The sequence below is a fragment of the Cololabis saira genome, chromosome 7, assembly GCF_033807715.1.
Source record: "Cololabis saira isolate AMF1-May2022 chromosome 7, fColSai1.1, whole genome shotgun sequence".
NCBI classification, from domain to species: domain Eukaryota; kingdom Metazoa; phylum Chordata; class Actinopteri; order Beloniformes; family Belonidae; genus Cololabis; species Cololabis saira.
Genome location: NC_084593.1, coordinates 37,336,120 through 37,362,589, shown reverse-complemented (window position 1 = coordinate 37,362,589; position 26,470 = coordinate 37,336,120). Strand labels below are relative to the sequence as shown.

Genomic DNA, 26,470 nt, shown 5'->3' with positions numbered 1-26,470 from the left:
CTGGTTCTGCTTTAACGTCATTTGTCCTCCGTCAGCTTCGTACGCACGGCCATCCCCTTCACTCAGGAGCCTCAAAGAGACAAGCCGGCCAACGTGCAACCTTACTACCTGTATGGGTCAAAGGTACGACTCCCTCCTGAGCCTCGTCTCCAGACGCCTGCGGCTGTTTCACATTAACAATGCCCCCCTCTCTTCCCTTCTCTCTTCACAGCCTCTGAACATTGCTTACTCCCACATATACAGCTCCTACAGGAACTTTGTGGGCCCGCCTCACTTCAAGACCATCTGCCGCCTCCTCGGCTACCAGGGCATCGCCGTGGTGATGGAGGAGCTGCTTAAGATTGTCAAGAGCCTGGTATTTATCTTCATTTTCCAGCCCTAATAACTCTTTGTCCTCCCCTCAATGTGTTGGATTCTCAGTTATTCCTCTCTCTCTCTCTCTCTCTCTCTCTCTCTCTCTGCCCCGTCTTCCGTCCCGCCGCTCCGCTCCATCCATCATCTACAGTTACAGGGCACCATTCTGCAGTATGTAAAAACTCTGATTGAAGTCATGCCCAAGATCTGCCGCCTACCGCGCCACGAGTACGGCTCGCCAGGTGAGCTGGTTTTCAGTCCCAACGCATCCATGTTTCTGATTCTGTCCTCTTTCCTGTAAAATGAGCAGCTGCATCCTACCTGCTCATTCAGCATCGCTTGTATTTCTTTTTTGGTCAGATTTACATTTTTATTATCCTTGAGGGGCAATTTGTTAAGCAGCCAGCAGAAACACACAATAACAAGTCAGAACTCCACATCAGAGCGACTTGTTGCCATGGCAGCAGGTACAAATGATAGATTTCTCGTATTTCGGCGTGTATTCGTCACCAGATGGCATTAACATGAATTCCTTAAAAATCCGATCCACTTGTGTCAGGCAAGACGGGCCAAGCCGCCTTTAAAGTCCTGATTTTTTAGGATCATGCAGGGTCGCACCTGCACGATGCACGTCAGTGGATTCCTCAGAACATTTCCACTGATGCACTTTGTGGTCTGATTATTGGTTGCTCAAATTCCCCCTGCATTTATTCCGTCTTGCACACGTTTATGTCCAAAAAGGAAGATTTACACCGGTCTCTTATGGCACTTTTCCACTAGAACCTACTCAGCTCTACTCATCTCAACTCGGCTCGACTCAACTCGGCCTGGTTTCTTTTCCATAACAATTCAGCACCTGGACCAGAAGTAGGAGGTTGGAGTGAAGCTGCTGTGACGTATTTGATGGTGTGATCTAAACGGAGAAGACAACAACACTAAAGATGTAGAACCTGGAGGAGATGATAAATGTGCTGCTGGATCTGTGGCTTGTGTTTGATATCAAGTTAAAACATGAGAGTGAGAGAAGCTTCAAGCAGAGATGCTTTTTAATTTTTTTTAGTTTGTCTCAGCGCTGCTGAAAAGTCAGCTGGAGCCATGAGCAGCTATGAAGTGACAGAGCTCCTGGTAGATCTGGTCGTTCCTTATCACCCGTCTAGATCCCTTTTTAATTCTCTCCTCAGCACCAGGTTTATGAACATCTGCACCTCAGAGTTGGATCATGAAACAGACTTCTGCTGCCATTGCCTGTTGAATAAAATGAACAAGAAGCCGTCAGAGTTGCTCTTCAGCTGATGTCACATCCTGAATCAGAAGTCTGACTCCAACCCCCCGACCAGTCGGTGGCATCTAGTGTGATGAATTCAGATCCAGGGCCGACTCAGCCACTTAGAACCTCGGCAGAATAGATACAGAAAAAGTATCTACTCGGCACGTTAGACCCCTAGTGGGAAAGAACCAAACCAGATTTTGCCACCAAAAGGTTGCACGTTCCCACCGGTCCTCCGGCGCGCGTCGGCGGAGGGAGTCGGGAACCCTGGTGAATCGTTTCAGAGCCCAGCTTGAGGCCGACAGACCGTGATTCCCAGTGGGGGGATCTGCCAGTCCTCGTCCCAGCTCTGATTACTGAGAAGATGATGTTCGGACAGATTTGATCAGAGTGTGAGTCAACTAATATTAGTTAGCAACATGGCAGCAAGAGGGAAAAGAGGCATCCTAATCCCTCGGTGGTCCAGTTCTTCTTACACAGCGTCCTCACAGAGCATGAGGAGAAATACAAAATTTAGTTTAAGGCGAGTCTCTGGCCGTGCTTGATCAATATTACTATCGATCAAAGTCAGAGTAATAGGGGACCTTTTAAACTGAATGAGTCGTGGATTTTCCAAAACTGTTGGTGTCGACATTTGATTTGATGAAATGTCCACACTTTGAGTCGGTATTTCATCAGCTGCCAGGGAAGGTGATCATTTAAAACAAAGGTGCTCGTGAACGGACCTCACGTAACCACAGTAGCAAGTATAATCACACAATGTTTGAAATTCTTGGCAGATTAACATTTTTCAGAACCAATTCTCACTTTCAAAGAAGATTTTAGTATTTTTGAAGACATTAAGGTTATGTTAAAGCTCTTAGTGTCTTCGTTAGCCTCCTTCTCGTGGGCGGGCCATATTTCCTGACCTGGATTCCTGCGTTTTGCTCAGAACCGCACGTGCAGATTACAGTTAGTCAGATGGATTATCCTCCGCGGAGGGTTTGGTAATCTTTAGATTACTGCTGTTCTCAACCTGGAGTTCTCCACCTGGCTTACGGCGCGTGAGCTCACCGCCGGTACGGAAAGATCCTCCTGTCCCGCCAAATCGGGGTCAGAGCAGCCGGTCCTCACATCAACCTGAGTCATCCCGGTAGCAGGAGACTCCCAATGGGATAAGGAGGTATTACGAGGCGCTGCGCCCTCAGCTGCACGTCTGGTCGTAGCGCGGCGTACAAAGGCATTAATGAAAGACGTCTGTGTTCCCTGCGATTCCAGGAATCCTGGAGTTCTTTCATCACCAGCTCAAGGACATCATCGAGTACGCCGAGCTGAAGACGGACGTCTTCCAGAGCTTAAGGGAGGTGGGGAACGCCATCCTCTTCTGCCTGCTCATCGAGCAAGCTCTGGTAAGACCACCCAAAGATTCATGTTTCTACTCCGCTGCCCCCGCGTCCATCTCCGTAATATCCCGCGCTGAGCTCAGCACGTTCTGCCTTATTACCTGTCCCGGGTTTCCAACTCATCGTCTGAGGTGTAATTATTGACTCGGACCTGAACTTCAACAGCCATCACTACTATATTAGCACCTAAAAAACATTGCTAGAATTAAGGGTATTCTGTCTAAACAAGACATGGAAAAACTTATTCATGCATTCATTTTCAGTAGGTTTGGATTATTGCAACGGCATCTTTACAGGCCTTAACAAGAAATGAATCAGGCAGCTGCAGCTGATCCAGAACGCTGCCGCCAGAGTCCTTACAAACACCAGGAAACTGGACCATATTACACCGGTCATGAAATCATTACACTGGCTTCCAGTGAGTCAAAGGATATAGTTTAAAATCTTACTGCTGGTCTACAAAGACCTGAATGGTCTTGGACCAAAATACATGCTGGATCTGTTAGTTCCTATGAAGCTCCCAGACCCCTGAGCTTCATCTGGATCTGGTTTGTTGTGGTTCCAGAACCAGAACCAAGCAAGGTGAGGCAGCGTTCAGTTATTCTGCTCCTCACCGGTGGAACAAACTTCCTGTAGACCTGAGGTCTGCTCCAACTGTCAGCTCCTTTAAATCAGGGTTAAAAACATTACTGTTTACTCAAGCGTACTCCTAAATTAAATACTTACCTGCTGTACTCTACTGCCCTTACTTTTTAACAACTTCTGCTTTTTATTATTTCACCTCTTTTCATATAATTCTTTTTCATTTTATTTGATATTTACTGTTTAATTGTGTCTTGCCGCTTTTAATGTCGATGTAAAGTCACTTTGAATTACCTTGTGTTGAATTGTGCTATACAAGTAAACTTGCCTTGCCTTGAGCGGTCCGTAGTGAACGCAGCTACTTCTCCGCATCAGTCCCGACTGAGTTGGTTTTGACCCCCCCAATGATTTATAACGCTGACTGACTCCTAAATCTAATGCGGTGCTTGGAAACTGTCCGGCTCCCAGTCCATGTGCCCTCAGGTGTGTTTGATATCTGAAGTTTTGTTCTCTGAAATGCAACTCTATTTTTTGTTTCACGCTGGCAACAACCCCAGGTGGTAAGAAGGTCTTCTTATTGGCATCAAACTAACTCACCACATATGTTTCGTTCTTTTTTTTTTATTCCTCCTTTTTATTTTTCGGTGGTTTGGACTGCTATTTCTATTCTATTTATTTTTCTCTTCATGTCATGTCAGTTACGGCACGTATATTGTCATCTCCTATCCTCCATAGAAGCTAAAGGACGGGAGCAAGCTTTCCCGATGATTCAATTAAGTTAATTTTGTCCATGGCTTTAGGATTTAACTTGCTGATTCTTTTCTTTTTGTCGGACAAGCATATTTAGTCACCAACCATCAGGTGACTGATGAAGGCGGAAGTAATCGCCGAAACATGTCAGGTATTTAATAAATATTCTTGTCCGACGCAAAGAATCAACAAGTGAAATTGTAAGCTTTCCCGATTGTAACATGAAAGCTGGTGACGTCCCGGTCTGCAGATGTTCACGGATGTTTAAAGTGAGAACGTGAACTTGAAACTGGAATCCTGCAGCTCCGTCACTCAGTCTCCACGTCCTTGTCTTCCATGGGAGAGATGATGACATATCTGGGTGATAGTTGGCACGCTCTCGTGCCTTAACTCCTCTCTTTCGCCTCCGACTTCTCTTTTATGAGTTTGGCCATTTGTCATTCCTGCGTATGTGAAAATATTAAGCTCTTACTTTCTCTTTTTTTCTCATTTCTGCCCGACTGCACTTACTTTGGTGTCTGTATGAGGGTGTGTGTGTGTGTGTGTGTGGATGTGGGTGGATGTGGGTGGATGTCGGGTTGGACTGCCTCTAAGTTTCTGCAGGTTTAGGTGTGTCTTGCTCTTTTTTTTCTATCGCATGGCTCTCTCTCTCTCTCTCTCTCTCTCTCTCTCTCTCTCTCTCTCTCTCTCTCTCTCTCTCTCTCTCTCTCTCTCTCTCTCTCTCTCTCTCTCTCTCTCTCTCTCTCTCTCTCTCTCTCTCTCTCTCTCTCTTTCATCCGTGACTCTTCAGTCAAGGTTTCCAGATGATGCTCTTGCATGTTTAGTTTAATACTTTCATCTCTTACAGTTACCACGGCAACCACTTTGGTACATTGATTATCACGTAAATGCACGTAGCTTGAAGACGCCACACCACACACACACACACACACACACACACACACACACACACACACACATTAATCTGGCCTCGAGCTTCGACACCAGACTACATGACACTAATCCTGTTCTCACCAACGTGGGTCGGAGACTAGAACCTCCAGGTCTGTACGACCAAAAGATGCCGTGGAGCGGTCTGACACATACACACAAACATGGACCTGAGCGCAGCTTCTCTATTGTTTTTGAACCATTTTAAAGTAAAAGGAAAAGCACTGACTGTTTGCCCTGTGTTTGAATCTCAGTCCCAGGAGGAAGTGTGTGACCTGCTTCACGCCGCCCCCTTCCAGAACATCCTGCCAAGAGTCTACATCAAAGGTGTCCAGGACGGCTCAGCCGCCCCCCGCGGGAGCATTTTCTGCTAAAGCGTGTAAAGTGTGTTCCTTTAACTCTTGGTGCCTGTCTGCCGAAACAGAGGGAGAGCGTCTGGAGGTGAGGATGAAGAGACTGGAGGCCAAGTACGCTCCTCTCCACCTCGTGCCTCTGATCGAGAGGCTGGGGACCCCACAGGTGAGTCCAGCAACGTCCTGCACATTAAAGAGGTCCATGGGCAGGGAAGCAAAACACACAAAAATAGCTGTGACACTGTGTAAAATAATAATAAAACAGGATGCAATGATCTGTACACCAGTGAGAGTGGGCCAAGAGTCGGGCATCAGGCTCCAGTAACTGGTCTCCTCGGCCCCCAGACTGAAAGACACTGTTGCTAAAAGACATGTTTCAAATGAATTTTCAAGATGCGCTGCTGTCCTCAAACTCAAAGTTCCCCTATTTGTCTCTTGAGACGCTTTCTCCGTTTTTTTTTTTTTTTAACTCTTTATTTAGTTTTTTTTGTATATGTATACATGTAACAGTACATAACATAAATAATAAAATAAAGTAAAATAGTACCAGAGGGGGCATACCAATTCTCATTAAGTTGAGTGAGCTTTGTCTTTGTCTTTGAATAATGTCCATTTTCTCCAGTTTTGTGTAAAGTCCCCTGCTTTGATTCGCAGATGAAAGGTCATTTTTCCATTGCGTAGATCTCCTCCATAATGTCCATCCAATGCCAGTTTCTTGTTATGGCTTTCTTATAGGCAACAGTCTTTTGAAGAGGTAGCTATCTTCTTTCCTAAACAGTCTTTCTGGGATCAATCCCAGATACAGAACCCGTGGGTCCCTGGGAACCTTAACTTCCAAACCTCCAAAAGCCAGATACTGTCATCCCAGAAAGATTGTAATTTGGCACATGACCAGAAAATATGACTGTAATTGGCATTATAGTTTCCACATTGTCTCCAACATTTGTGTTGTAATCCAGTCTGTTTGCTTCTAATTTGAGGCGTGACAAATAAACAAGCTTTGGAAGATTTTTCCATCCAAAGCTTGTAGAGCTATGTTGTGTTTTGCATAATAGGCTCCACTCGCACTCTGAAATCTTGGTCTGTAATTCACCTTCCTATTTAGATTTAATATCCAGTGAGGTGTTACCATTACATTTCTGTAGACATGTGTATAGTTTGGAGAGCATTTCCTTGTAGGCATTTGTCATAATTTTAACCAGCACATTACTTTCTGATTATATAACAATTTTTACCTGTGTATCAAAAAAGTGTCTTAGTTGTAAGAAGCGAAACAATTTGTTTTTAATTTTGTAAAAATGTTACCTTCCGTCATTGTGCATATGGCTGTAATACCTCTACGTGTTCTCAGTTTTAACATATGTTTTATTATCTTTTTGTGAATTGCACATCATTGCATCCTGGGGTACATTTTAATGTTCCAGTGCTTTTGGACCGGAGGTTGTATTTTGTGAGCGTGCGCGGTCCTTGCATAAAAGAAAAAGACATGCTGTTGTGTTTTTATGATTTTAATACTCCTTTGTTCCCCGCTTCAGCAAATTGCCATTGCGCGGGAGGGGGACCTGCTCACCAAAGAGCGCCTGTGCTGCGGCCTGTCCATGTTCGAGGTGATCCTGACACGCATCCGCAGCTTCCTGCAGGACGGGGTGTGGCGCGGCCCTCCGCCCACCAACGGGGTAATGCACGTGGACGAATGTATGGAGTTCCACCGCCTGTGGAGTGCCATGCAGTTCGTCTACTGCATTCCCGTGGGCACACACGAGTTCACAGCAGAGTAAGTAACATCTGGGTGGCATCTGCACAGGACGGGAGGTGCATGCAGGTGCATGCAAGGTGCATGCAAGGTGCATTCAGGTGCCTGCAGGTGCCTGCAGGTGCATGCAAGGTGCCTGCAGGTGCATGCAAGGTGCCTACAGGTGCATGCAAGGTGCCTACAGGTGCATGCAAGGTGCATTCAGGTGCTTGCAGGTGCATGCAGTAGCACGCAGGTGCCTGCAGGTGCCTGGAGGTGCATGCAAGGTGCGTGCAGGTGCATGCAAGGTGCGTGCAGGTGCATGCAAGGTGCCTGCAGGTGCATGCAAGGTACCTGCAGGTGCATGCAAGGTGCATTCAGGTGCTTGCAGGTGCATGCAGTAGCACGCAGGTGCCTGGAGGTGCATGCAGGTGCATGCAGGTGCCTGCAGGTGCATGCAGGTGCCTGGAGGTGCATGCAGGTGCATGCAAGGTGCACTCAGGTGCACTCAGGTGCATGCAAGGTGCCTGCAGGTGCATGCAAGGTGCTTGCAGGTGCATACAATGTGCCTGCAGGTGTGGGCTGTCAGCTACTTATGCAGCTATCATGTGATGAATTGCCGGTCTTAATATTAATGTTAACTTATATTTTAAATTATTTATTCCTCAAACAATGTCTTGTAACAAATACATTCTCAACAATCAAAGATAATGTAATAGAGTTTAATGCAACTATGAAATCAGTATTTTAAACTTGCAGCTATGAGCTTTTTGCGTTTAAATTCTGATGACACTCAGCAATGTCTCTTTAGGGCATCAGCAGACTTTACAAACAGTTAAATCAGGACTGCAGAGTGTCTTTATTTCTTTACTGAGAGAAAGGCAAAGTCTTAACACCGAGAGGTTTTTGTTGCCTTTGTCAGACAAGATTTGGCGGTGGTTTGTTCGAGAAACAGAGCTGCTTTTGATATGAAATGCTGTGACTTTTACCGACAAGACAAAACCCAGAAACCCAAATCCCAGAAGCAGTTACCGGATCCCTCTCCATTTAGGGAGGAAGTTAAATAAATCGGCACAAAATAAAAGAAAAGATTGTAGAAAGTGTTAAAGTTGGGGAATAGCTCGGCCTTTACCTGCAGGCAGAAGTGATGGAAGAATCTGACTGTAAAACTCTTCCTGCACATTACTGTAGTCCTTACACTGGTTTTATTCCTCCAGCCGACTTTTCAATGCAACAGCTTCTGCCGTGGGGGTTTGATGTCTTTTGTGTTTTGTCATTTGTTCCACGATGGGAACATATGTGATGTGGGACATCGTTAGTTTATAGTGCTCTGCTCCTCCGAGAGGCTTTGTAAAACCTACGTTAGGTTTTATCCCGAGACGGTACTGGAGTGCTTTGGTTTGTGTGATGTGATGCATCCCGCTCCACTTCACTGGGAGAGCCAAAAATAAATGAAGGGACGTCAAGTTCAGTTGCTCCCTGCTGTCCCCATAGCAACGGAGTAAATGGTGAAGCGGTCTGGTGTGAGCGGGGTCAGGCTGCCGTTGGACAATGAATAATGTATCCCGGTCACGTTTAAAGGTGCCTCACTCGGTAGAAACGGGCCTCCTGTGCTGTGTGTGTGCTCCGCCTTGCAGGCAGTGCTTCGGGGACGGGCTGAACTGGGCCGGCTGCGCCATCATCGTGCTGCTCGGACAGCAGCGCCGCTTTGACCTGTTCGACTTCTGCTACCACCTGCTCAAAGTCCAACGGCAGGACGGCAAGGACGAGATCATCAAGAACGTGGTGCGTAGCTCTCCTCCGCTGCCTTTTCCTCCCGTCAAACATTTTCAAATGTTGAGCCTGTTTGTCTTTCCTAAAGCCACGTGATTTAAGGATTTTTTTTGTCCCGGTTTTCCTCGACAGCCCCTGAAGAAGATGGCAGACCGCATCCGGAAGTACCAGATCCTCAACAACGAGATATTCGCCATCCTTAACAAGTACATGAAGGCAGTGGAGACGGACAGTTCCACCGTGGAGCACGTTCGCTGCTTCCAGCCTCCTATACACCAGTCCCTGGCGACCACCTGTTGAAACAGAGCAAAGACAAATAGTGCACTCGCAGACACACATTCCCCCTTAACTGATGCTAACTTCTGCCTCACTGTGGTCTTGTAGGTTCCAGCGGACCACGCCGGCTCTAAGAACCCAGAGACGAATCCTCTCAAAACCCTTCCTTAATTTAAAAACGGGACCGTCTTTGGATTCTTCGGCTGAGGCGGAGGAGTGTATATTCACACCTTTTCTTTCTTTTCTTTTCTTTTTTTTTTTAACTCTATGTGGCTTTCACTCACTCATGCATGCCTTTTCTTTTCCCTTCAGCTGCTCACTTGTGCATTTTGCCACTTACACACAAGCCCAAAAGAAAAAAGGAAAAAAAAAATGTGTCCTCTAATATGGAGCCTTGTTTCAAAGTGTTTAAAAAAAAGAGACAGTAATTCCTACTGGGGGGGAGGGGGGGGTCATTTGCAATGAAGACCTGCAAAAAAAAAAAAAGTCTAAAAAGCAAAACAAACTTGAAATCCAATGCTGACGAGTCTTACGTGATGGTCTGGGATCTTCCGGTGCTCCTGCAACTACTAACACTCCTAACACTCAGCGGTACGCCAGCGCTCCTGCTCCCAGTCCTTTTAAAGCCAAACTCATTCAGATCTCTTTAGTCTCGCACAGAACATCCTGGTCCGCCCGTATCCAACGGTACGCAGCGTTCACGTCCTCACTACTTCCTCCACGCCCGGCTTCGCGTTCCAGCGTACGGCAGCAGAATGCATTTTGGATTTGCTTTTATTTATCTAATGACTCCATCTCGTTTTCCTCCCTCCGTACGACTCATTTTCATTTGGTGCAAGTTCCACTGTAAAATCTCACTGTTGACCATAGTGAAGTGTTGAGTGTGTAAGTGTTCTTGTTTTAATTATCCATATTTTACTTTACGCATCCTCGGTATACTTGCCTCTCTGCTACTGAAAGGAAACCTCATTTGTTTTCGTCTCCTTTTGTCATTTGAAAGTTTTTTTATATTCTGTACATGAACGCAGTTATATTATTTACAATTTTGAAAAAAAAACATATTAATTGGAATAAATGTGTTTTTCTTGTTAAGTAAAATAACAGGAGAAAGAAGATTAGGAAAGTACCTCTAGGTTGTAGAAAGACTGTGCTGTACCAGGTTGGCCTGTTTTGAGTGTGAGTGGATGAGCACACTTACTCCTCTAATACAAAAAACAAATCATTATGAAATCCTAAATTGAAGGGCCATTTCTTAAATATAGCCAGTATTTACTGTGGTTGGACTTTTGGTTTAGATTTAGCAGTGTTATCAAAATATGCACAAAAAAGAATCCTCCCCTTTTTGTTCATATGGAGAAAAAGGAATGAATCATGAAGAAGTAACCTTACCAGAACAAGCCCTGTGATCGCTTTCTGCTCTGTTTTAAATGCAGAACGTTTGTTTTGTAAATCCAGTGTCTTTTTATCATATTTATTCAACTCCAAGTTATCGTCCATTTAAAGGTTAATCTCGTAAAATCGAAGGTACCGATGTAACATTTCGAAACCTTAGCATGGCAGAAGTAATTTATTGTCATCAGTGGCTCCATTTGTGACATGAAGCTTTGTTTATGATATTGTTGTACAAGTGAAAATGTTTTGAAGTACAAAAAAAAAAAAACGGATAAAAGAATATAAAATGTACAACAATGGTCCTGCAAAGGATTTTAAATTATGTTGTATTTCCATGAAATAAAAAATGTTTAACTGAAAAAAAAACCCTGTCTCAATTATTTTTTTTCTCTTTAAGGGCAGCAGTATTGACATGATCGTTGAAAGGTGCATTGTTTAAAGTTATATAATTTAAATTGGAAATAATCTAAACCCCCAGTATTAGTCCACTGGTGGAATGAACTCCCAAGCTACCTTACACTTGACAATATTTATTACAAGAGTAAAGGCAGGTCCTCAGACTTTTTGAAAATATGGCAATCTCATATAGAATTTGACTTTAAGAATCTCGTAGGTCAAAGTAAGGCATAGTGACAATGATAAGACCCGAGTGCAATGGTTGGTGTTGTAGTGTAAGAGGAGATTTAGTTTATTTTGGTAATTCATGGTTCATTATTTTATAAATATATTTTGATATATTCTGATGTAAATCAGGGACTATAGTTACATTAGTCAGCATACCTGTTGTGATTACATTTTTTCACAATTGTTTAAACACATTTATTGGAACATCAGACACAATGTGCACATCCTGAAACTCATGTTTCAGGTGGCTGAACCAATCCTTCTGAACTCCAAGCACATTTACTGCTCTAGACTCAAATTCCCATTCCATACCACACATTTCTCACAACAGTACACACAATTCCCAATATCCTGCACACTCTTCCTGAATTCCCTCTCTTGCTGTTCACACAGAACACACAGTCAATCACATTTCTAAACTCCAAAGGCTGTTGTGCAATATGCAATCAGTAATTTGCCATAAAAGGGTCACAGGTGAGCTCCTGGTTTGTTTGGAGAACAATGGATGGTGGCAATATGGAGAGAGGTGAGCAGCTTGCTGTGATGTCCAGTGGACTGCACATTTTGAGTCCAAATACTGTAAAATGTTATTTGTTGTTACAGTAAAGAATTGTGTGTTGTTTTCTATTTGAGTTGCCTATACATAAGAATACTATATGGTGAAATATATATCCAACAGCTGAAGGTGTAACACTGAACATACAGGACTGTCTCAGAAAATTAGAATATTGTGATAAAGTTCTTTATTTTCTGTAATGCAATTTAAAAAAAAAAAAAAAAAAAACACAAATGTCACACATTCTGGATTCATTACAAATCAACTGAAATATTGCAAGCCTTTTATTATTTTAATATTGCCGATTATGGCTTTGGACCGGCCCCAATTTAGGATAGGAAAAATGACATGATGTGTTTCCTACTTTTTTTTTATAAGTCCCCTTCATCATGAAGTATGGTAGGAAGACTATTTAATTATTATTTCAGAGTCATTGATATAGTACTATCTGGTATTTTCAATTAGTGCAATGAGTAGAATTGTTGGTTAGAATATTTGGCATGATTATAGCACTATGAAATATGTCTTGGTGTGTATGGACTTTGACTGACTTAATTTTTTTATTGTAAGTAGAAATGTGGGGGTTTGTGTTCTATGGATGTACAGTATACCCCTCCTTGTTGTGATAGAAAATACAATTAAAGAAAAAGAAAGGTGCATTGTTACAGCATATGATCAGTCATTATGTTTACTGAGTCATGTAAAGCACCCATGGACGTGGAATTCATTTTCCTTTAATTTGACACTTAGATTACTTTTTAAATACAGCACGGTTGCATGTATTTCAGTTTTACATTGTGAATGTTAAGCCTGAATTATGGTTCTGCGTTAAATCGACGCAGAGCTTACGTCGTAGTCTACGCGGCGACACTACCGCGGAACCATAAATCAGTCTTCAGATGTTTTACTGCTCTTCAGCTGGTCGCTATCCACCCGCCCCCCGGTGGGCGGAGCTACGTGTCGTCATCAGGATGCTGGATTCCTATTGGACACGCACGGCTCCCGAGCACATGACGTTATTTTGAAATTTCAGCGGCGGATCGTTGGCGTTTGTTGGCGTTTGTTGTCCTGTTAATCCGGAGCGGAGCTGCGCCGCAGCTGTCTTCAAGAAACGGACATAAAACCGACTAAACAATGTCTTTCTCCAGAGCACCGGTGAAAAGATTTAATGAGCACATTGGTAAGTAACCTTAAAAGTCTTAAAGCAGGCTGCTCGGTTGCAAATCATCCACTTAAGTTAAGTGGTTTAGCTGACATACTTAGCTAGTTGCTAATCAAACGTTACATGACAGTTGGTATTCATTTGTTGTTGAGTTAAACACGTCAAAATCCCGGCTGTGGGTGACACTGCTGTGTGTGCAGGTTGTGCTCCCGCCCCGGGATCCTACGAGATCAGGACGGGAGAGCTGAAGGGAGCGGCGTCTTTTGACAAGTCTGACCGATTCAAACCCGTCAAGACAGGTGACCAAATAACAAGATACACTGGAAACATACATCTAACATACTTAAATCTGGGATATCAACAATAAAAATGAAGTTTGTTGCTTTACATGAATACATCTAGTTTTGACCGCGGTTGAATTGGTTTGATATTGGATATTATGAATCAACACCCATAAAACTTGTGATACATAACACCGATTGTTTTCATTAAACCTCATTAAATCAGCCCATAATATGATTTTATAATAATTACTCTCTTGTGATATATAGTCTAGATGACCATGAACGCATCACAAGCAATATGACCAAAATCAGTGGTATGTATCACAAGTTTTATGGTTGTTGAATTCATTAAACTACATTAAATCAGCCCATATATATGATTTTTAAATCAGCCCATATATAATTTTTTTTTTTTTTTTTTTTTAATAATTACTGTTTTGTGATATATAGTCTAGATGACCATGAACACATCACAAGTGGTTTGACCAAAATCAGTGGTATGTATCACAAGTTTTATGGGTGTTGAATTCATAATATCCAATATCCAATATCCAATATCAAACCAATTCAACCACGGTCTAGTTTTGAATTTAATCTGCATTTGTTCAAAAAAACAAGACATTGTGCATTTTTTCCTTAACAAGCAGTATTTATGTAATCCCAGGCAATCTTTTCATTTACACACAAACAACAAGCAATGATCTTGTTGTATTTACTTTTCCTTTAACAGTTTTAATCTATTGGGCAGATTGACCAACGTTTAGATGAAACATGCTTTATTTGTTTTATGTAGAACACCACAGTAAAAAATATGTTGCTTGATCTACTTTAAAAAAATTAGGGCGACTTTTTCGCATGAGATTTATATGTAAATCAAGAAAGACTAGTCTTTGTATAAGCTACTTAATTTTTATTATGTAAAAAATTAATTTGCAAGTAAAGTCAACCTTTTTTCTTTTTTTTTTTCTCAATTTTTTTTTCCTTATTTCTTTTTTCCTTATCTTTCTTTTTTCCCTTTTTTTTCTCTTTTTTTCTTTTTTAAAGTCAACTTAATTTTGATTAATAAAGTAAAGTTAACACAATTAAGTTGACTGTACTTGCAAAATGTATTCACATACAAAAAAATTAGGTAGTTTATACAAAGACTAGTCTTTCTTGATCTACATAATAATCTCATGCAAAAAGTTGACTTATTTTTTTGTAAGTAGATCAAGCACAATATTTGTATCAGTATGGTATTGTTCACTGACTGGATGTTTCCTTCCAGCTGCTGGCGCTGATCTGCCCCCTCCATCACCCTGCAGGAGCAACCTGGTCTCTCCTGTCCGCAGGACCCTGTCAGTTGATTTTCTTGTAAGTCTGTCATCTTAATATGTGATGATAACTCGCAAGATACCCATAACCTTTCTTATAATAAACATTATAACCTGTCAAACTCCAGACGGAAGTGTCCAGTGCAAGGAAAGAGAGGAATGGCATGACTGTGGAGAGGAAGCAGCAGAAGCTCTTGGAGAGAGAGGTACTGTACCTGACATGAGTGCTTTATTGTTGGGAATTAACATTTTAAATTGGTATTGTTTCTATTGATTATGTATGACAGATAAAGTGTAATTCCTTTCCAGATCCGGAGCCTGGTGCAGCAGCGAGGGGAGCAGGACCGTCGCTTGCTGGTCTTGGAAGAGGAGATGAAGAAGGTGGAGGCCAAGCTGCTGGCTGCAGTCAGGGAGAAGACGGCTGTCTCTGCCAGTGTCGCCACGCTGGAGCGACAGCGGGCAGAGCTCAAGAAAGTCAATGAGTTTCTCAAAAATAAGGTCTGTTTCAGCACTGATGTTTTTATAAAAAACATCTCAAGTTATGAAAACCTTAAAATCTCAACAGCACCGCATGTTTTTTTTTTTTTTTCCTCAGGTTTCAGCCGACACCACAAAAAAGAGAATCAATTCTCTCACAATGGAGCTGATGGAAGCTAGGAACAATCTGGATGTTAAAAACCAGGTATGACTGTCCATCATGGTTTAATCCTAGCTGCATACTTGGAGTTTATAATGACACTTCTCACATGTGAGGATTTGTGCATCTATAACATGTTATACGTTTGTGTCCAGGAGATAAGTGTCCTGCAAGTCAACACTGAGGGCCAGGTGAAGGTGCTCGAAACTGATCTCCAGGCAGCCAGAGCTACTTTCTCTGCTCTACAGGACAAGAATAAAGACTTGGGTAAGATTTTTTACCGTCTAGTACTATGAGGAGACAATTGGGTTTGACAGCATTTGTGGAGGAACTAATCAAGGCTTTTTTTTTTCTTTTCTTTTTTTCCAAAGAGGATCTCCATGAAATGACAAAAACTCAGAATGAAGAGCTGGAAAATGAAAATGCAAGCTTGCACGGTGAGTTTGCGCACATCCCATGTTTTAATCTATCAGTTGGTGAAGTTGCTTCATAACTGAAAGGGAATCGCACATTTCAAGCAGGTAGTTTTTGAAACTTTGTGGCTTCATGGATTCATTTAAATCCCCGTAATGAATCCCTGCTGCATCAATAACATTAGTTACGTGTAACACTGTTGCTGTTTTTTTTATTTATTTTTATGTGGACTTTCTTGTTGCGCTCAGACAACAGACTGTTTTTCTTCCAGCTGTGATACACGAGCTGCGAGAGGAGGTCAAGGCACTTCAGGGATACCTGGATGCAGCCAATGACCAGATCCAAGTAGGAACCACATCTATATAAATATATTTTACAATTATAAGACTTTAAAAACAACTATTTAATGCTCTGAAAGATACAAAGACAAGTTTGATGTATTTATGTGGTTGTAGGATCTCCGCTTGAAGATCGAAGAGCAGACAAAAGAGAACACTGCTGGCTCTGAAGCAGAGAAGCTTCAGTAAGCAAATGCTCCCTTTTTTTTTTTTAAACATAAATTGTTTCCTCGTGTACAGTCCACAAATATGCCAATCTTCCACAGGCAATTAGAAGTTGAAACCACCCGAGATCAGCTACGACAAAAAGAGGAGGAAGCTCAGAAGTTCCAGCAAGAGCTGCAGGCATCCAAGGACTCTTTGTGGGAGGTGGAGACGAGGTTGCAGTACCAAGAGCTGGAGCTCCAGGCTGCACAGAAGTCAGCGTGCGACATGGAGAAGCAGGTGAAGTCGGCCAACCAGGAAGTTCAAGACTGTCAGGCAACAGTCCGTCAGCAGGAGGCCGAGCTCGTCAGACTCAAGGAGGTGCTGAGGAGGACGGAGAGGGAGCTGGATGAAAGGGTGGCACATCTGGAGCAGAGGTGTCTGTCCTCTGAGGAAGAGAGACGTACGTCCAGCTAGACGCAACGGATGCTTTCATTTCGTGTCATTTAACGTTTGTGTCTCATAAATTTTTATTTTTATTTTGTTTGGTTGTAGACAAGATTCAGGAGGAGGGGCTGAGGAGAATAGAGGAGCTGAAGATGGAGTTGAGCTCCTTACAACAGAAGAAAAGAGATGAGAGAAAGAGACAGATCCAGCTTGAACAAGAACATGCTGCCTTAACGGAGGAGTTGGCAAAAGAGAAGGTTTTTTTTGCTTTACTGTTTGCTGTGGCTTAAAAAATAAAAACTTAAATAAAATACAAAAAGTGACGTCTTAACATTTATGGAGGTAGATTTGTGTCTTAATTATTCAATCAAAAAAGAAGTTGCTTCAAAAAGAAAAATATTTTCAATAAAAAAAAAATCACTTCAATAAAAAAAACTTTTTCAATCAAAGAAAAAGTGTTTGAATGCCAAAAAATGATGAATGAAGGTTTTTTTTTTTTTTTTTTTTTTATTATATCATTTTGACACAAACATCCCGCAGTGCGCGGATGCTTCCCCATTGGTCAGCCCAGAGTCAGACATGTTTGAGTGACAAGTGTCTACACAGTGTTCAAATGCATTTTTTTTTTTTTTGAGTCAAATATTTTTTGAAATCATTTTCTTTGAAGTAAATTTTTTTTTTAATTGAAAATATATTTTTTCATAGAAGCAATCTTTTTTTTTTTGGATTGAATAATTAAGACACAAATCTACCTCCATAAACATTTATCTTAATTTCTCTTTTGTCTTTGGATTAAAGGCACTTGTAGATTCTCTGACTGTGTTGGTGGAGCAGGAGAGGGAGGAGTCTGAGGAGCAAATGGGACAGTTAAAGGAGGAGATGGAGGAGGTGCTGGGAGAGCTGGCCCTCATGGAGGAGGAGGAGCGAAGGAAGCAGGAGCTGGCGGAGCAGAGTCAGGAGGCCCTTCAGAAACTACGGGAGGAAAACGGGGAGCTGGAGCGACAGCTAAACGTTACAAAAGAACTTCTGATGAGGTGGGCATCCCAAACAGAACATCAAACACAAATGTGAGGCTAAAATTTCAAGCAAAAGTTATCAAGATTAAGTTAGAAAGTATTCCCTTTTTTTCCCTCTCCCTCAATCCGTCACTGTCTGCGTTACTGTTTATATACACAGGCCGCGCGTCCCAGGATACAGTGCACATACAGTGTAGGAAATAATTGCAGTAGCCTGTCCATCACACGCAGGACACGGTCAGCGGGTCACTGTCTATTTCTGTTCATGGCCAATTTGAAGTTTGCAAGTCAGTTTTCTATTTTATCCGCCGTACATAAGGGCAGCAAGGCGACGCTTTTATTAGACAGTTGATGGCGGTGACTGACACATCAAATAACGCTCGAGATGTTGAGTCCTCCCACTACTTTGAGGCTGGCAGCATTCTGATGTTGTGGCTTTCAAATTTGGCACATTTCATTCAGAAAACTCAAAAACAAACTTCTGTGTAATCTGTGATTATTTTTATTTTGCATTTATGTATTCCTTAATAAAATAAAATTCACAAAATAAGGAGGTAACACTTCTTCCCTGTGAAGAGAATCATGTGAGGCCGTCGGTAGTTTATTAAGACAGAAATAAGTCAATCTGTTTTTAAGAAGGAAAATTTACGTTACTTAAATATGCACGCATATAAGTTTATATTTGGCTATAGGATGCCTAACTTTTTTATATTTGTAATATTAAAAAATAGAAAAGTTGAAAATGATAACATTTGATCAGGATATGATGCCAAAACATTTCTATAGCTGAAGACCGGCGCAACCAGAAAATGTCATTTAAATGGCGACAACTCATTAATATATAGAAAATGATGTGTTTGAGTCACAGCTGGGTGACTTGTTTTGAAACTGAAGAATCGTGTTTATCTTGAAGAGTTTAAATGACTTGTGTGGTAACCGTTGCCCACGGGCATGTTGTCACTCGGATTGCTACATTTGCTTGATGATTTACTGTAGGTGAAAATGAAAAATGTGACCCCTGAAAGTGGGGAAATCATAGCAAATGATTCCCTGATGTCTTCAGCATTTTGCGTGCGTTTGTCATTTTAAGGTTATTTCAAAAAAGAAAAGTTAAAGATAGGTGGATGAAAAACGACCGGTTTGCACCTGCAGTCAAAGATTTTGTGGATTATGTAGTTAAATGTAAATCTGAGCTTTTATTCTGGTTGTAACTTTCTCACAGCTCAAGATTTAAATATCTTGACATCTTACACAAGAAATCCAAATGTCAGATTTACATACTTTAAAAGTGACTCATTAGTAGCGTTGACATTTTACACAAACACTAGAAAATCCACTGCTTTCTATCACACCCCCCCAAAATTAGGCTTTTAGAATTTGTTTTATGTAAACACAATTTAAGCATTTGTCTCTTAGCTGTTTAAAACGTTTAACGCTCCAAATCTGTATGGTTGTCGTCGTTAGTAAGACCAACAACGTGGACAGTCTGGAGGGAATGCAGGTGGCTGCCATGAAAGAGCTCCAGGAGGTCCACACCTCCTCCCAGGAGAAGATGGGGGACATCGTGACGGAGCTGGAGAGGTGAGCCCTCCAGGGGCCGCATCGCTCCATGTTTTGTTGAGAAGTTAATTTGACTCCGTCTGTGCGAGAGCTTTGCGTGACTCTCCTCTCACCGTTTCAGTACCGCGGAGGCTCTAAAGGCAGCCGAAGCAAGACAGAGAGAGCTGGAAGCCGAGGTGGAGAGAGTGACCCACCAGCTGAAGGAGACAATGGACAAATTGGTTGAGGAGAAAAAAGAAGAAATCAGCCGAGTGAAGGAGTGGTCAGAGGAGCAGGAGGAACGACTGCTGGCTGAAGGGAGAGCCAGGGAGGAGAATGAAAGGCATGCTTCTAGTACACTTTCAAGTAATGCTGAACTAACTCTCACTTTTCCACTTCTTCACATGACTTCCTTTTATTTCTTGTAGAATGTTGCTGGAAGTGCGGTCTTGCCTCGCACAAAGAGACGAGGCGATGAAGGCCGCGGAGGCGAGCCACGCGGCTCAAATCCATCAGCTCCAGCAGGAGCTGCAGCTGCAGACGAGCGAGAGGCTGGAGGCCGAGAAGCAGCTGGAGGAGCAGAGAAGTCACAGTTTAGCTCAGCTCCAACGCAAGGCAGATAAAGAGCAGGCGCTGCTGCAGGACAAAAAGGAAATTACAAAACGACTCCAAGAAGAAAGGGAGGAGAAATTTAAAATTCAGATGGCACTCGAGCAGGAAAAAGGAGCGTTGGAGGTTGAGAGGAAAATCCGCGAGCAGGTGAAGACGGAGCTTCTCTCTCTCCAGCGTGAGCTGGAGAGCGCCGAGGAGAGCAGGAGAAGTCTGTCGTCTGACGTGGAACTCAAAGAGCAGCTCAGACTCGCTCTGGAAAATCAACTGAGCGCCACCGAGCTGGAGAAACATCAGCTTCGGTCTCGTCTGTATGACTCCGAGCAAGAAAGGGTCGGCCTCCAGGCCCGATCGGTCCTCCTGGAGGAGAAGACGCAGGCTCTGGAGACGGAGGTGGAGAAGCAGGAGCAGGACAAACGGGCTCTGAGGGAGCACACGGAGGCGCTGGCGCAGGAGAAGGTCGCGCTGCAGTGGGAGATGGAGGAGCAGCGGCGGGAACTCCAGACACAAATCACCGAAGCACAAGAAAGCAGGTGAGCAGTGCAGGGCTTGCTTTCTTACATGGATACAGCCTTTTACTCGTGCATTTAAACTGATCGTTCATTTCTTCTAAGCTCTCCGAGTTCTGAGATTGAGCACTGGAGGAGACTTTATGAGGAGCTTTTTGCTAAAGTCAGACCCTTCCAGGTCAGTGAAGTTCAAACATTCACTCTCACAACGCTCCACACCAGCTTCCATCAGGGCACACCTTTTCTCTTCTCCTTTTTAATAAATAAATGAATAAAAATAGTAAAATGCTACTTGTATATGGTCATGCCTTTTCAGGGTTCTTACACTTCAAAAACTCAATCTTACCAGGAATATTTGTCTTATTTCTAATTAAAATGTCTCATTTTTAGTCCAAAAATCTCATTACACTTAAAACAAGATTTCTGCTGATGTTCCCCCGCAGGAGCAGCTGAACGCGTTTGCAGCAGAGCGCCATGCCTTGCTCAACGAGAACGGAGCAAACCAGGAGGAACTAAACAAACTGGCCGATGCTTACGCCCGGCTCCTGGGCCACCAGAACCAGAAGCAAAAGATCAAACACGTGGTGAAACTCAAGGATGAGAACGTCGACTTGAAACAGGTGCGACGTCAGCGCGGCGCCATCTGCCCTGCTCGGTGCCGAGTTTCGTCCCGAACCCGTGTCCCCCCCGAGCTTCATCGCCTCTTCCTCTCTCCGTTGTGCGTGTAGGAGGTGTTGAAACTCCGTGCCCTGGTGAGCCGGCAGAAGTGCGACGTGGAGCAGCTGAAGTCGCAGCTCCCCGGCGCTTCTCGCCGCAGGTTTGATCCCAGCAAAGCCTTCCAGCACGACAAGGAGAACAGGCAAACGGAGGCCGTAGAGCCTCTCAGGGAAGGTGAGCGCCGATCCCACGCATGGCTGCGACTCCTCGGGCATAAATCAGGGCTCCACACTGACTCTCAGCAGCATTTTTACCTGTTCCATAATACACTTTAAATGTGAGAGACTCAAGTGGAGCACCTGTAGGGAGAACAGATGCTCTGAGGCCGCAGCGCATCTGCAGGCAGCGTCTAATTGTTCTGCCGAAGAGACTGAGATGGCGCTAAGTTTCAGTCACGTTGTAAAGCGAGAGCCGCTATTAAATATATTCACGGGTCACAGTTAATTTGTTACAGCTCATTGGCAAGTGACACTAATGTGTCAACCAATTAATTGGACGATATTCAATTGAATGCACGTTCTATCTTAACATCATTACTGGTGAGTGCTCTGTTAATGAACTGGCAATTTAGCCTATAGAAATACCAAAACGCTCTATTATTTTAAAGTATTGGGTTAATGAGTGGTTATTAATGCTTCTGTGTTTAACATCACTGCTATTAGTGGAAAAGTTTGGTCTGTAGCTGTAAGCTCATTTCTTTAGAGATTTGACCAGATGGTTGGAAGAATTGAGTGTTTTTTTTGGTTGTTTAAAAAAGTATTTACCAACTTCTCATTGTGATTATTTTATTCAGGAAACCATAACGAGTAGAGGAGCTCTTCCAAGCTCTTCCTCGTCCAAGCTCAGACGGCTGACTGGACACACATGATGTGGTGATGTTTTATGGCTAACCTATGCTTCTTAACACGTTCTGTGTTTGTTTTTGGTTCATTGTTACACATACTGAGGATGTTTTTTTTCTTATGTTTAGAAGCAGCATGTAAAGGTTTATAATGACATGGATGGAAGTCTCTTGTGACTGCAATCAGACTAAAAGCTAATTGTAATTTATTTCTAACTGACTTATCTTTTGTCAACTAATTATCATTTCTTTAAAGTCACAGGACCAGTTAGTCTTTCTAATAGAATACCTGTTTGCACATTTCTTTTTTCTCCTTTTGTAAATAAAGAGAAATTTTAATACTTCACAGAAGTGGTATTGAGATTTATTTACTTGATGGGGTAGAAAGCAGAATAAAACCCCTTATTTATTTTTATTTGCATTACCGTTGCTATTACGGTCCCGGGCCAGTAGAGGGCAGCCTAGCTCTGCAGCCACCGGCTTAAGCTCTGCCCCAGCCTGCTGCAAGCCACTTCCAACAGCCACACAGAACACAAATTCACATCTTTTGCAGAGAGGAGCCTGGGGTTATGGGTCATGAAGCTTTATTTTCTTCAGTTGATAAGACATAGCCAACAAGGATCGGGCCAGAAATTGACTTCGGGACCTTATTACAGGCTATGAGTGGTGCTACTTGTGGAGCGGCGAGTCAGTCGCAGTAGCCCTCCAGGTGGTGAAGGCTGCATGGGTTATGGCAGCACTGCTCCACGATGCCTCGCTTCACCTTGGGCTCTTCGTGGCCAGACCCGACCCTCCACAGCCGCTCTTCTTGTTTTCCCCGTTTAGAGAGGAACCCTTTTGAAAATAGAGAAAGTTTCCACAGCACCGCGTTAGGTCCTGCAGCTTCTACGCAAAAACCTTCCTGAAAATGACTCGACTGTTCAGACTTTCGTGGAGACTTAATATATCTAGTTAATCTGATTTGCAGAGATCCCTTTAATCTTGTCGGTTTTGTGCTTCAAGAGCTATGATATGATGAAGCTCCAGCAGAGGCACGCCGTCGCTCGCACCCTGATGCTGCACAAACATCAATGGGGTGTTTGAGGTGGAAGATCTAAATATTATGTGTTGGAGCTAATTTAATGAGGACTGTGGGGATTTTGTCAGATTTGTGATGAATAGATTTGTCACATCGTAGATGTTTAAAGCAACAATTTCAGTAAAAAGAAAAATACGCTGGTCTGACTTTAGAGATGCAACACAGAACTTTGAACTTTTTTCCCCCTCCAATTAGGAAATTTGCCTTTTTCAATATATATTGCATGGAGATCTTGAATACGGGGTGAGCAGGGGTCTTGGGCGGCGGCATGCTGTTTATTTGTGAACTTCCACAACCAAGGACACCACGACAAATGAAAGAAAAGAAGTCAAGACTGTCCGCGACCTTACCCAGCAAATGTGACAGGTCCCGCTTGTTGGCTCGCTTTGGATTGTAGTAAAACCCTCGCTCTCCACATATGAAGTAGAGGGCGTCCACTAGGTGGGAGCCGCACAGGTGCTGGACGGGGACGGAGGGAGCCCCTGGAGAGTAGACCACCAGCAGGAAGAGCAGCAGGACCGCCCATGATACCCTGGCCATAAGAGGGAGGCGGCTTGGACACGGCAAAAAAAAAAATAGAAAAAGAAAATTTCACACACAAAATGATATTATGTTAGGTTTCAGATACAAAGCATAAAACCGAATCTGGCCGTCAATACTTTACACCCTGAGGCCAGGAGGGGGGAAAAGCTGGAGGATGAAGTGATGCTGAAATTTTATTGGAACTTTCTTCTTGACACAGAAGCATTACAAGAGCACTTTCTTTTAATAACTTCAGTTATAGATATTTTGCCAAGCTCCAATAAATATCTACCAGACAGCTCCAGGCAAAGTATAATAGCACACAAAACATAGGAGGCACACAGCAATGCCCTGACTCAAAATATGGGCTTTGAAGTGAGCAGAAAACTGAATAATTGATTCGTTCAATGAAAATCAAAGACCAGGATAAAAAGCCACGGTAAAGCAGGGTCTACAGAGGAGCCATTGTTTGACATTTATCTCTAAACTTTACAAATTAGCTCAGGCTTAACTGGACAAAGTCATGAAAAGGAAAGTTGTAAGTTTAAAAATGACCGTGATGCCTCCAGAGTGCAGGTTTCCATCCGGGTGATGAGGACAATATGTGATGTTAATTGCTGACAGATTTTGGCAATTTTGAGGTCAAAATCTACCTCTGAAGCTCTATTGCTTTGAAGTTGGACGTTAAATTGTTGCACTTTTTTTTTTTTTTTTTTTTTTTTTCAAACAGTTTTCGACACCTGCAGTTGTGATTAATCATATTTCTACACAGCTCTTACTGGAGTGAGTTGAAATGTATTTTTTTTTTTTTTTTTATCTTGCTTTACTTTCATCTCTCCCCCCAACCAAAAAAAAAACAAAAAAATGACTAAAATCCATCATTACAAGTGTTGATACTATCAGTGTCCTCTACAAATGAGGTGGCATGCAGTGTGGGAGTGGGGCTGATTTCTCCAACATTAGAAAACAGAAGCATTTCATCACACAAAAATCCATTGGTGAAGGATAATCTTGCTTTCCTTGAAGCTCATTTCCACATCCAAGGTGAAAAACATATTTAGCAGTCATTTACAAATAATACAGACCTTTTGTGGACATATTATAGTGTATCGTGGATCACTGAAAGGAAAATAAATCGATGTAATAATGTCTTTAACAATGCACCTGCGCCAGGCATTACAAAATTGGCAGAGTGCTCCATCAGCTCCTCCACTCCTCTATCACCCTTGGCTGTTTGCCAGGCTCCTTGGGCCGCTAGATTGGCTGAATTATAGATCCTGCTCATGTTACTCTTCATTTTCTTCCCAGTAATTACATAAATAAATTTTAACAGCTAAAATCTCAAGAGAATACAGAGAAGCTTGCTTACCTGTGTCTGAGGTCTCAGCGGAGCAGCTGGTGGCTACGGATGAAAAGGCCCAGAGCTATAAGGTGCAGAGAGAACATCTCTACTTGGCCACCTTTCCCCTTTTTAACTCCAAGTATCCACCTGGTCTTTGTCAGCCTCAACCGAAAGCCAATGGTCTCATTAACATCCTGACCCGTAGGTGTGCCTGATCTGTTCTTCAGTAGCACTACGTCACTTAAATGTGGGGACCAGCAGCTCTGGGATAAAGTTTCAAACGCTGCCATCCAGAGTGATACCCATATCAACCCCTGCTGTGCAAAGTCCCAACTGGCACTGTTCACAAGCTTACGAACACCATATGTCACAGCCTGATCACACAGCAACACAGCAGGCTTATCAGTGGCCACTACTGGTGCGTTTAAACACTACTGTATCTGTGCAGGATCCACAGTCTTCTGCGTTGGATGCTCTTCATCTTCGGCTGCAATGACATGCTATTTGACAATCCCCCCCCCCACCCACCTTACATGGGTAGTTTAGACAGATAATTCACAATGTGTCCCACAAAAACTGACCAGAGAACCAACGTGCACTTGAAAGCCTTTGCAGGAAAGTTAGATTCCCTGATTGCGTACCCTTTTTTTTTTCTTAACTTAACTCGTCTTTCATCTGCACCAGCTATCCTTGAGAATGTCAATGCATCTCTCCTGATGAGTCAGACTCAGATGAAGGTTGACATACTGTACTGTATAATTTTCTATCAAATGATGAGTCAATTGTTGAGCTATCCGGCTGCAGCACAGCTCTGCGCTGTCGTCACTTAGCCTCTGATGTTAAAACTAACCTTTACAATGCCTATATAATGAGTTGAGGGGGCGGGGGGGGGGGCTTCAGTAAAAATGTAACGGTGGGTACCTTTAATTCTCCACGCAAAAAAAAAGATGTAAAATGTACAAAAATAAATGACAATATGCTTCCTTCATTACCTGTTAAAGTCTTGTGTTTTCATTTAATTTTAACCAGATGAAGCAGTAAAACTCTGTACAGTTACATGCACATCTAAATCAAGCTATTGGCAATAATCGAACTAAGGATTAAACTGGAGTTTCCAGGAAATCCAAGTATGCATGTGCAGGAAGAGAATCCATTATTGAGTGATGTGCGTTCGACTCCGCGATGCTAGGTGGTGCCACACGCCCTTTTGCGTTGACATTCTTCCGGTCACTGAGAACAACCACGGCAGATTTGAAGCGCACAACAGGTGGTGGGCAGGATGGGTGTTGTCGTCAGTGATGGACTGCGCTCTGCTGAGGCAGCGGGATGTGTATGGGTCCTTGAGGGGAGGAGGAGACAGCCCACGATCCTCTGTTGACCACTCTCTGGAGCTTCTTCCGTTCTGCCTCAATGCAGTGGGAGAACAGAGGATCGGTAGAAGGTTGTCAGCAGCTTCTGGTTGATGTTGTTCTTCCTTACCCCTCTCAGGAAGTGCAGACACTACTGAGCTTTCTTTGCGACAGCCTTGGTGTTTGCAGACCAGGACAGGTCTACGGAGATGGCAGTACCCAGGAAGGTGAATATGTG

At 43.1% G+C, this 26,470-nt stretch overlaps 3 protein-coding genes across 5 annotated transcripts in view; 2 read left to right on the top strand and 1 right to left on the bottom strand.

Moving 5' to 3' along the window:
• Positions 1–11,139, top strand: part of cyfip2 (cytoplasmic FMR1 interacting protein 2) — a 33,550-nt gene extending 22,411 nt beyond the window's left edge. The window contains exons 22-30 of one of the 2 annotated variants that reach the window (XM_061725807.1): positions 36–123; positions 212–355; positions 506–596; positions 2,879–3,011; positions 5,519–5,592; positions 5,690–5,784; positions 7,154–7,392; positions 8,988–9,135; positions 9,256–11,139. In XM_061725807.1, coding sequence (XP_061581791.1) covers positions 36–123; positions 212–355; positions 506–596; positions 2,879–3,011; positions 5,519–5,592; positions 5,690–5,784; positions 7,154–7,392; positions 8,988–9,135; positions 9,256–9,423 — 1,180 coding nt within the window. In that variant the 3' untranslated portion in view covers positions 9,424–11,139. The remainder of the gene's footprint in view (positions 1–35; positions 124–211; positions 356–505; positions 597–2,878; positions 3,012–5,518; positions 5,593–5,689; positions 5,785–7,153; positions 7,393–8,987; positions 9,136–9,255) is intronic. The other variant, XM_061725806.1, reaches the window with a different exon arrangement.
• A 1,875-nt stretch (positions 11,140–13,014) lies between these two features.
• hmmr (hyaluronan-mediated motility receptor (RHAMM)) lies at positions 13,015–22,254 on the top strand. 2 transcript variants are annotated; one of them, XM_061725803.1, is made up of 20 exons: positions 13,015–13,151; positions 13,334–13,432; positions 14,685–14,770; positions 14,859–14,936; positions 15,040–15,228; positions 15,326–15,412; positions 15,523–15,634; positions 15,739–15,804; positions 16,053–16,126; positions 16,237–16,304; positions 16,386–16,726; positions 16,819–16,967; positions 17,509–17,744; positions 19,191–19,307; positions 19,408–19,608; positions 19,694–20,407; positions 20,489–20,561; positions 20,827–21,003; positions 21,112–21,274; positions 21,894–22,254. In XM_061725803.1, exons 1-20 carry the CDS (start codon positions 13,106–13,108, stop codon positions 21,908–21,910), a joined length of 3,093 nt encoding a protein of 1,030 aa, XP_061581787.1. In that variant the 5' UTR covers positions 13,015–13,105; the 3' UTR covers positions 21,911–22,254. The 2 variants fall into 2 exon arrangements, with proteins under 2 accessions (XP_061581787.1, XP_061581789.1); XM_061725805.1 differs by lacking the exons at positions 13,015–13,151; positions 13,334–13,432 and having other exon boundaries at positions 14,736–14,754.
• A 254-nt stretch (positions 22,255–22,508) lies between these two features.
• LOC133447659 (insulin-like) lies at positions 22,509–25,182 on the bottom strand. Its single transcript, XM_061726382.1, has 3 exons — positions 24,911–25,182; positions 23,370–23,572; positions 22,509–22,775 (listed from the first exon to the last, which is right to left on the bottom strand). Exons 2-3 carry the CDS (start codon positions 23,557–23,559, stop codon positions 22,630–22,632), a joined length of 336 nt encoding a protein of 111 aa, XP_061582366.1. The 5' UTR covers positions 23,560–23,572; positions 24,911–25,182; the 3' UTR covers positions 22,509–22,629.
• Between the last annotated feature and the right edge of the window lie 1,288 nt (positions 25,183–26,470).

Bases quoted from the DNA above. Each gene is read 5' to 3' on its own strand.
- hmmr (XM_061725803.1), top strand. From the start codon at position 13,106: ATGTCTTTCTCCAGAGCACCGGTGAAAAGATTTAATGAGCACATTG. The intron at 15,805-16,052 runs GTGAGTTTGCGC...TTTTTCTTCCAG, and splicing joins TGAAAATGCAAGCTTGCACG to CTGTGATACACGAGCTGCGA. The intron at 16,305-16,385 runs GTAAGCAAATGC...AATCTTCCACAG, and splicing joins TCTGAAGCAGAGAAGCTTCA to GCAATTAGAAGTTGAAACCA.
- LOC133447659 (XM_061726382.1), bottom strand. From the start codon at position 23,559: ATGGCCAGGGTATCATGGGCGGTCCTGCTGCTCTTCCTGCTGGTGGTC. The intron at 22,776-23,369 runs GTAAGGTCGCGG...TATTTTCAAAAG, and splicing joins GGACCTGTCACATTTGCTGG to GGTTCCTCTCTAAACGGGGA.